The 10,663-nt window shown below is 44.7% G+C and overlaps 1 protein-coding gene across 1 annotated transcript; it reads right to left on the reverse strand.

The window, feature by feature from the left end:
- Positions 1–826: 826 nt before the first annotated feature.
- Positions 827–2,595, reverse strand: LOC120685913 (UDP-glycosyltransferase 83A1-like). The gene is made up of 2 exons (XM_039968037.1): positions 2,017–2,595; positions 827–1,925 (listed from the first exon to the last, which is right to left on the reverse strand). Exons 1-2 carry the CDS (start codon positions 2,498–2,500, stop codon positions 1,036–1,038), a joined length of 1,374 nt encoding a protein of 457 aa, XP_039823971.1. The 5' UTR covers positions 2,501–2,595; the 3' UTR covers positions 827–1,035.
- Between the last annotated feature and the right edge of the window lie 8,068 nt (positions 2,596–10,663).

Genomic DNA, 10,663 nt, shown 5'->3' on the forward strand with positions numbered 1-10,663 from the left:
AGGACAGATCAATTTGAAGATATTTAATGGTCTGATCAATAGAAACCGCTGGCACCACAATATCTCATAAGAAACCCACAAAGATAGATATAAGGATTCAGCTTACAGTGCAATGCAATCCAAACCCTAGATTAAACTCTTCCACCCGCAGTCACAACGAACCACGATCAGAAGATGGGGATCCACTGAAGAATCCGGAGCAGCGAACCCAGGAAACAATCCTGATCACGCTCCCAATCACGATCCAGAAGAGGGATCGGCAAGGTAGATGAGATCAGATGGCGCCTCGCTGTTTCTAGGAGAAACCCTAGACAAGAGACACAAATAAAATCCAATCTAATCTTACAAGGAGCAACAGCCCCTGATATATATGCACGCAGGCATGGACTCTACTTTGGACTGGGCCACAAGGCCACAGCCTGGTTCGGCAAAACTTGTGCACGCAGGCACATAACCTGACTCCCTAGACACGTTACTAAAAATACCAGATCAACGCCACGTATGGGTCTAGGAAACTAATATGGAAATAATATAATACTCCGGCAAGAATACAAGTCAATAATATAAATCGGTAGCATTACCAAATATTTATTAAGTAGCACCACCAGGTCCTTCACGTCAAGCCCTCATAACCTGGTGTCTCTGCATGTTTGATCTCGACTTGCATGGAGCCAATATTAACATATTCCCTTGCCTTCTCTTTCTCCTCTTTTCTGAAAAATTCTGCACCTTTAAAAATGAGACTCGACGATAGGCCATCAAGATTAAATATTCCTTCCTTCGTAATATTGTGCTCAACACAATCAGTAAATGCACCATAGACATATATAAAACTGATGGATCTGAATTTCTGATTGGAAATAGTATTCTGAATTTCTGATGGATCTGAAATCGATTTGATTATTCGATTATTAAACAAGGGTCGGTTCCCAATCAGAAGTGAACAGCAGCAAACCACGCGTACGGGTACAAGCGCATGTGCGAGCCCAGGATGGGATTCCGATCCCTCGGATCGCGGCGAGGCGACTCTCAATCTCATTGACGCAGCAGGTCCACGAACTTTTGGATGTTCTCGTACGAGTCTCCCCCTTGGTCAATGGCCCGGCCGGCCGCGTCCCTGAGCAGCCGCGCCCGCTCCCTGATCTCGTTGTCGCCGACGACCTGCTCCACTTTGCTCCTGAGCTCCTCTTTGGTCACGATCCCGTCCGCGTCGGGCGACACAGCCAGGCCGGTCCGCCACACGTCGGTGACGTAGCTCCGGTCCAGGAACTGGTCGGAGAAGTAGGGCCAGCACAGGAACGGCACGCCGCTCCTGACGCCCTCCACCGTCGAGTTCCAGCCGCAGTGCGATACGAAGCACGCCACCGCGCGGTGCGCCAGGACCTTCTGCTGGGGGCACCAGCTGACAACCATCCCCGTGCCCGCGACGCGGGCCTTGAACTCGTCGAACCACTCCTTGCTCAGGTCGCCGGTGGTGAAGTCCGCGCGCACCACCCAGAGGAACGGCCGGCCGGCGAGCTCCAGCCCCTCGGCGAGCTCCCGGAACTGGCGCGGGTGGAAGATGGTCGAGCTGCCGAACGCCACGTACACGACGGACCCGTCGGTCTGGGCGTCGAGCCACGGGAGGCACCGGGTGTCCTCCGGCAGCAGCTGCCCGACGGGCTTCCGGAGCTCCGGGTCGGGGGTCAGGGGCCCGACGGGCAGGATGTTCTTGGGCAGGAGCTTGAACGCGCCGGCCTCGAGCTCACGGAACGAGTTGCACACCACCATCTCGGCGAGGGTACTGAGCTCCTCCGTCTTGGTGCCCAGAAAAAACAAGACCCTCTGCCAGGCGGGCGTCATGAAGTTGATCCACGGCAGCTGCGACGTCTGCAGCGGCGGGACTCCGGGGGCAAGCTGGACCGTCTCATCACGCTCTGGCAAACCTGCCGGAACAAATTCAAATTCAAATTGTGAGATCCAATTTAAAATTGAGTAAACTGAGAAGATCGATCCACTCTAAACTGGAGTACTAACCCTTGTCGTTGACTAACCCATCCTCTAATAACTTGGGGATCTTGATATTAAAGGCTAAGCACGCCGCCGCCGCCGGCCAGAGTGCGGCCAGGCGGATGCCGAACTTTTTGGCGACGACGAAGCACGGCCACATGTACACGTCGCAGACGATCCAGTTCACCTTGGGCCTCCCGGACGCCTCCATTTCGGCGATGAGCCGCTCCAGGTGCCCCGGAATGTGCCGGTCGTAGGACTCGATGACCTTGACGACGTCCAAGCGTTCCTCCTGCTCCAGCCCGTCCGGGATGGACGCCAGGTGGATGCCGGCCAGCGCCGCCGTGCCGCCCGCCGCCTGCAGCGCGCCGACGACCCGCGCGTGAGGCTCTTCGGTGTTGACGAACGTGACATCGAAGCCGTGCTCGACCAAACGGTGGGCGAGCTCCATCATGGGGGTGACGTGGCCCTGGGCCGGCAGCGGCACCATGAGGATGTGAGGCTTGGCCATGGCTTCGCTCGATCTTGGCTTGTACAAAACTAAACTACAAGAGGCAATGCAAGGGCCGCGCTGCGATTGGGGATGTGCTTTTTTTAAGACCAAAGACCAGTGGCACAACTTTATAGAAAGCAAACCCGTGGGATCCCCACCCCCAGTGCGTCATAGATGTGAGTATATTAGCATAGTGCTCGTATGTTGCTACGTGAAGTATAATAGATTTACTCCATCCGTTCTAAATTATAAGTCATTCCAAAAACTTTGGAGAGTCAAATTTTTTCAACTTTGACAAAATTTATATAGCAAGATAATAATATTTATGATACCAATTAAGTATTATTAGATTTTTTGTTAGCTATATTTTCATATTATACCTATTTGATGTCATAAATTTGTGTGGTTCTTTCTATAATTTTGGTCAAACTTTGAGATGATTTGACTCTCGAATATTCTTGGAATGACTTATAATTTGGAACAAAGGGAGTACATAATATCACCAACAAAGTAATATCACCAATTTTATGCTCCTTCATCCATGTACATGCCGTTTTGTATTCATGTGAGGCGTTGATTGTCCGGAATCCGATTGGGATTTCGATTGATCGGTTCCTATTATGATGCGTCACCCATCGACCACTCTGTATTTTTTTTAATTTTTTCCAGATTCGCTGTTGGGTTTGCGTCGCCCACCGCCATGTTGACTCTGCACCTCTACATCGACGCCTGCGTTGACTTCACTGACCTTCTCTTCATCTTCGACATGCGGCATGGCGACATCCAAAACCTTATTGATTAAGGGAAAATTGAGCCATGCCCGTCTGCGTCGTCCACCTGGTCGCCTCGTTGTCCTTCGTCGGTTCATCATCACCTCCACTGATCGGGACATCTCGGCCAACTTCTCCATCATCATTGCATCGCATGCATACTCGGTTTGATCAGCTGACGTGCGTGATCCACCCGGCTCCCATGATGCCCATCCTCTCTTCCCAGAGTATGCTTCACCTCCTCGGGCAGCAGCAGCGCCTCTCGTGGTCTCCTCTGCTGCATCCTCACCAACGCCGACCACATCGACGACTTCGTCATTGATTACACATCGTTGCACCCTATGAGCATGGTCTTCATCAAGCTGTTTGAGTTACTTGACGTTTTCTTCGAGCACCGCTGTCGCTACACACGGATAGTCCGACCTTGCTGTAGACTGTCCATCTACCATCTCTGACTCGCTTTGTCTAGCACAACTTCATCGCCAGCGTCGCCGTCTCTTCCCTGACAACTTCATCTACTCCGGCAAGCAGGCTGCATCACCATATTCTATCTTGTCATTCTTCTGCGCTTGCGACCGCCATGGCGGCCTTCTCCACGGTTTCCCACAGACAATGGTGTGTCAAGTTGTGCCCTCTACCTTGCACATCCGGTATTGTCAACATTGGTGCGTGCCTTCGTCCTCTGACGCATTCTCCGGTCTCTGGCAAGCCCGATGCACACACCGCCATGGTCTTGACGTCGTCCTTGGCATTCATCTTCCTCCTAGACGACTACCTCGACGTGTTACCCCCCATCTTTATCTACAGCGCTTTCACTTATACGCCACCACCTCTGGCGCCCACCATTGTGCGCTCGTTACCCTACAGTAGATATCTTCAATTTCTTAGGCTATTTGGTACGGTACCTCATGATTCATGTGGTTCGTTTTTATCTGTGGTCATGTTCCCTATTAATTTAGTTGGTGCACGTCACATCACGTGGAACGCGTGCTGTTTAATTTCAGCCTTTAAGAGGGAGGTCGTGTTCCCGGAATATCTTTCGCTGTGTTTAGTTCCAAAATTTCTCTCTCCAAACTTCAATATTCACCTAGTTGCATCAAATCTTTTGCCTCATGCATAGAGCATTAAATATAGGTAAATAAAAAAACTAATTGTGTAGTTTTGATGTACACGGCGAGACGAATCTTTTAAGACTAGTTAGGTCATAGTAGAACAATAATTACCACAAACAAACAAAAAGTACTACAGTGTGCTATAGCGTCCTGTGTGATTTTTTTACCACCATTTTACATATCTAAACACAGCCTTTCTTCTTTTTGCTGCACTTCGGGAATAGCAAATCAATCATAAATGTATGATAAAGGTCTATGTCCCGTGAATGCCGTTTTTTTTCTGCCCCAAATTGTTATTAGTCGTTTTAAACTCCTTAGTTATTTCTAGCATTTAGACATGCATTATATTTAGATGCATAACAAACATAATAAATTTTGAAACAACTAGTTGAATTGGGAAGATGTTTTGAATCTAGACCATGGTACCAATGCAAACTATACCGAGTAAAAAGCTTAGGCTTTGCAAAGATTAAGCTTAAGAACACGGCATATGCAACAACTAACTGTAGTGTCCGGCTGATGGCTGGCCTCTGAAACTCTGAAAGATACTTGGATTATTTAGTTAGTTTCTCCCAGACATCAAGTATAAACATAAACATGCATGCATGCATGCATGGCCACTATCACATCCGAGATTTGACTCAAATAGTTTGGTGAGCCGATTCCTCGGCTTGGCCGGCCTGCTGCCAGGTTATCAGCGAGGCACTGACAAAGTGAGATGTGGCCATACTGGCCATATCGTCAAGCTGGTGCACAGGAAGGCCCTCCTGCCAAGGTACTAAACGCAGCTGAATAAACTACACGCAGGGACCATGCGAGATGGTGATTCTGAAGCCAATAATGGCTCTGAATCATTTGTCCCCTTGTGCACGTCACATCACGTGGAACGCGTGCTGCTGCAGCCTCGAACTTGGAGATCGTGTTCCCTGAATAGTAGCAGATCAGTAAATCTACGCGATGCGGCAATATCGTCAAGCTAGTGCGCGTGAAGGGCCTCGTGGACGTCACCTAGAAAGGTGAGCTCCTGTTTATCTTATGAATGTAAAAAAAAATATCACATCAAATATTTTAACACATGTATGGAGTACTAAATGAAGTCTATTTACAAAACTTTTTGCATGGATCGGCTGTAAATTGCGAGACGAATCTAATGAGCCTACTTAATCTATGATTTGCAATACTAATGCTACAGTAACCATACGCTAATTATGGATTAACTATGAATTAATTAGATTCGTCTCGCGATTTATAACCTATCTTTATAACCTATCTGTGCAAAAAATTTTGTAAATAAAATTTATTTAGTACTTTAAATTATTAAGATTCCATCGCAAATTTTTTTTTGCATTGTAACTAAACACGGCCTAAAAACAACACGCACGGAACCATGTGATGGGATAGCTGAAGCAAATAATGGCTTTTGAATGATTTGTGCCGGAACCTGCATGTCATGACAAATGAAACACAGTTTCAGCATTGAAGATGGTAGGTCCGTGTGTTACCTCTTCTTTCCATGTGCTGCACGTCAGGAATAGAGGCCCCGTTTAGTTTCTAAAAAAAATTACATAGTAGTCGTCGTATCGAATCTTCAGACTAATACATGAAGTATTAAATGTAGTTGAAAAAATAACTAATTACACAGTCTAATTGATTATTACGAACTGAATTTTTTAAGCTTAATTAGTCCATAATTAGATATTATTTGTCAAGTAACAATGAAATATGCTACAGTACTCAAACCCAAATTTTATCACCAACTAAACACAACCAGAGAGGGGCATAGGTCTCTGACCGACTGGTGGGTGGTAGTTGTGCCAAGCGTAAGTTCATTACTAGGATGGCAGGCGCGCTACGCCACGCCTGTTTTAAGAACGGGTTAATATGTGTGCCAGAATACTTGCACTTAAAAAAGAGTATTAAACTAATAATGCACCATATTTGTAGTATTTTTATTTGAGTTTACAGTCAGCAGGTTGCAATTAGATAACAAAATTTTAACTGACATCCATTGGTATTATTTATATTTAGTTTTTTTAAAAACCTGAACTTTCCGATCAACAATTAAGACTATAAATTCATCATTATATAAAATAAAACTGGAGCGTAAAAAGGATGGTTCATACGCTAAAAACTAAAATACATCTTACATCTTCATTTAAAAGCTTGATACGTTCATTTCTGGAGAAATTGGATCATCACTGCAATTTGCATATGGCAGAATTTTTGTCAGAAAACTAAGAATTACACGAAGGCACACACTATGAGACCTACCTTAAATCCACTAATGGCCTCATAGAAAAACTCGTGCTGAAATATTTCACTCTCTGAACATACTGATTATTGAGTTGCAAGGATGAAATGATCGCATATGATATATGCCAAACCACATTGGTTTTGGCGTAGCATTTATATTGCTGCTGGAAAGCTTGAAGTTAACATGCATGAAAAATTGATCTAGATATGCATAAACAAAGATCAAATTTGCAAATGGATACTACAATAATCACAGTATTATGCCTAAGAGCTACAATAATCACAATGAATTTTGGTCTAAATGTATAAACTGAAGTAATCAATCAGGTCTGATGCAAATAAATGAGCAGCATACAATTTTGGTCTAATATGATACGGCAGTCCATACTCCTAATGACATGGATATAACATTTGCAGATGCCAAATATATGGTGATCAAACACTTGCTAACATAAATGTGGGCCGGTCAATAGTCAATTCAGTATTGAAAGGAGGTACAACCTTAATAAAGTAGTTTGATTAGGACAAAATACAAATACACGCTGTATACATAGACAGCTCAGAAGTCAGAAGACTGCTACACATGAATTGCTTTGAACTATTTTTTTTTGTTTTGGTTTGCTACCACAATTTGATGCTTATATACTGCAAGTAAACACATGATGGTACTGAGGCAAAGATTGGACGCGTGGGCAGTGATTCCTTGCTGAGTCACCGACGGTGCCCCTTGCATATGCCACGCCAGGTACCGTTTTTCTCATTCTTTTTTTTTTCAGGTGGGCTGAGGGCTGAGCACGGTAAAACAATACACTGTACACGCGTCAGATGCCGGTTGGATTAAAACGCAGATGGACTCCCGTGGCTTGGATTCCTTCGGGCATAAGAGTGAGCATATTACCTAGCTACTGGTCACTAAACAATTCAGATCGTGTCACTACTACAAAACAGGCTTTTGTTCCTGGTCATTTGTCCCGGCAGCCTTTGGGCTCGGGACAATAGGTGGCTTTTGTCCCGGGTCCAACGGCTAGCCGGGCCAGCGGGGGTGACGGGGGCCTTTTGTCCCGGTTGGAGACACCAACCGGGACAAAATGGGAGCCTTTTGTCCCGGTTGGTGGTTCCAACCGGGACAAAAGGCCCACGTAGCCTTTTGTCCCGGTTGGAACCACCAACCGGGACAAAAGTCCCCCCTTTTGTCCCGGTTCGTGCCTCCAACTGGGACAAAAGGCCTTGCGCCCCTTATCCCCTTCCCTCTCCCCCCGCCCGAGCCATTCAGCTCACTTGTTTTCTTGCTGTTCTTGGCTCGGGATAGAGGAGTTCTTGCTCATTTCTTCACCACATTTGTGAAGATCTTTGATTCCCCGTCCATCCATCTGCTCTAAAGGTTTGGGGCTTGTTTTTCTCTTCTTCCTTGGCTTGTATAGCTCATTTCATACTTTAGAAATAGAGAAAATGTGTAGCTAGCTCATTTCTTGGACATTTAGCTAGCTAGATTGCATATGTAGGTGTAATTTTCTTTTAGATTTAGATGAGTATATGGATAGTAGAAATTTTTAGAATGAGTGTAGATACTTCATGTGATGTACTTGTATATATGACCATATTGTGGATAGTTGATTTTTTTATTCGTGAATGAATTAATGAAATGAGTATATTATAGAATTTTTTGTATTATGAATGGATTATTTTGACACTCTAGTGATGTATTTAATCAGGCTCACATTGAAACCATCTAGAAGCTAAAAAAATCTTTATTTCGAAACAAGTATACGTCGTTAATCTCCATCCAACGGTGATGGCACTACCTTTCAGGGATACACGATGCGCTATAAGGACGTCGCAAATCGGTTGGTCGCATCACCAGCTCTTCCGATTGATAAGAAGACAGCATTTGACGCAGTCAGCATGCCGTTGTTGTACTGAGAGCATATGAACGAGCATGCTGCCTGTGCCAAGTGCTGTGCCTATTAATCGTAAATGTTGGTGCTGCGACTAGCCGATTGGTGACATCCTTGTACCGCACCGTGTCCCCCCGAAAGGCAGTGTCATCACCGCAGGGTTGAGGTTACTGACATATACATTTTCAGAAATAAAGGTTTATTTTTCTTCTAAAGGGTTTCTGGATATTGAAAAGAGTGTACTCCTGGAACTGAAGGGTGTCAAAGTAATTAGAAGTTATAGAGATTTCTTTCAATTAATTAGAGATTTCTTGAGGATTAATGATACATTTCGTCTTTTTTATATAATTTCATTGTTATTTGCAAGAGTTATTAATCTGATCATTGTAATTGTAATAGTAAATAATTTTTGCTTTGTAATGGTAAGAATTTATAATTTTGTGGAAAATAAAGGTATTTTTCAGTAAAATATGGCTTCAGCAGCTGGAGGGAGTGGCGCCGGTGGGGGTGATCGTTGTCCTTCTGGAGAGAAGGGCACAACTCGAGTAGGTCGTCGGTCCAAAAAACCTAGTGCTTTTCATAGGGCAGCGCTCCGTTATTTGGAAAAAGAATATAGAGAATGCATGGCAAGGGGCGAGGAACCTCCGTTTGATCTTGAGGATTTATTGCGGCGTTACGGTTCGTCACCACCAAACTCGGAGGTTTCAGCTCCGCCATCTTATTCTGCGCCAGCAAGAAATCCGTTAGAACATTCTGCGTTCCAACGCAAGGACGGTTGAAAACCTATGTGTTGTTGACCGAATTTTTAAATTTCATGTATAGTACTCCTTTGTTAAGTTCTGTAATGGATTAAGTACCCCTTTTAATTAATCAAGATGTATGATGGATATTGCATATCTTTTAATTATTCATGTTATGTTACATTTAGTTTAATTTAGGTTTGATATATTTTATTTATTCGATACGTGTAAAGAATTCAAATCGATTTATTTAAAATGCAGATGGACCGGCAATGGATGTACAATGCTGACCGACGTTCGAAAGAATTCATTGATGGCCTGCATTATTTTTTGTCTGTGGCTGAGGCAAACAAGCAGAATGGTTTTATGTGCTGCCCGTGTGTTCATTGCAACAATAACAAGGATTACTCATCTTCAAGAATCCTACACAGCCACATTTTCGCAAATGGTTTCATGAAAAAGTATGTTTGTTGGACGAAGCACGAAGAACAGGGGGTTACCATGGAAGACAATGAAGAAGAAGATTTTGACGACCACTTTCCCGGGAATGCTGGAATCGGTGCATTCGATGACGATATTCCCATGGAAGAGCCCGAAGTAGATGTAGCAGAAAATGATCCCAGCGATGATCTGGGGCAAGCATTGCACAATGTGCAGGCAGACTGTGAGAGTGAAACGGAGAGGTTGAAGTTCCAGAAGTTGTTAGAGGACCACCATAAGTTGTTGTACCCAGATTGTCAAAATGGATTTAAGAAACTTGGCACCACCTTGGAGTTGCTGCAATGGAAGGCGACAAATGGTGTATCCGACAAGGGATTTGATGAATTACTCAAACTTGTTAAAAAAATGCTTCCTAAGGACAATGAATTGCCTGCCACAACGTATGAAGCCAAACAACTTGTTTGCCCTTTGGGACTGGAAGTGCAAAAGATACATGCATGCCCCAACGACTGCATCCTCTACCGAGGCGAGTACGAGAATTTGGATGCATGTCCCGTATGCAGTGCATTGCGTTACAAGATTAGAAAAGATGATCCTGGAGATGTCGAGGGGGAGCCTCCCCGGAAGAGAGTTCCTGCGAAGGTCATGTGGTATTTGCCTATAATACCACGTTTGAAGCGTCTGTTTAGAAATAAATATAATGCTAAGTTGATGCGATGGCACAAAGAGGAACGTAAGAAAGACTCGATGTTGAGACACCCCGCTGATGGGTCGCAGTGGAGAAAAATAGATAGAACGTACCCTAAATTTGATTTGGATGCGAGAAACATAAGGTTCGGTTTGAGTACGGATGGCATGAATCCTTTTGGTGAGATGAGCAGTGGTCATAGCACTTGGCCTGTGACTCTTTGTCTTTACAATCTTCCACCATGGCTCTGCATGAAACGAAAGTTCATCATGATGCCAGTGC

Source organism: Panicum virgatum, chromosome 8N (genome assembly GCF_016808335.1).
Source record: "Panicum virgatum strain AP13 chromosome 8N, P.virgatum_v5, whole genome shotgun sequence".
Taxonomy (NCBI): domain Eukaryota; kingdom Viridiplantae; phylum Streptophyta; class Magnoliopsida; order Poales; family Poaceae; genus Panicum; species Panicum virgatum.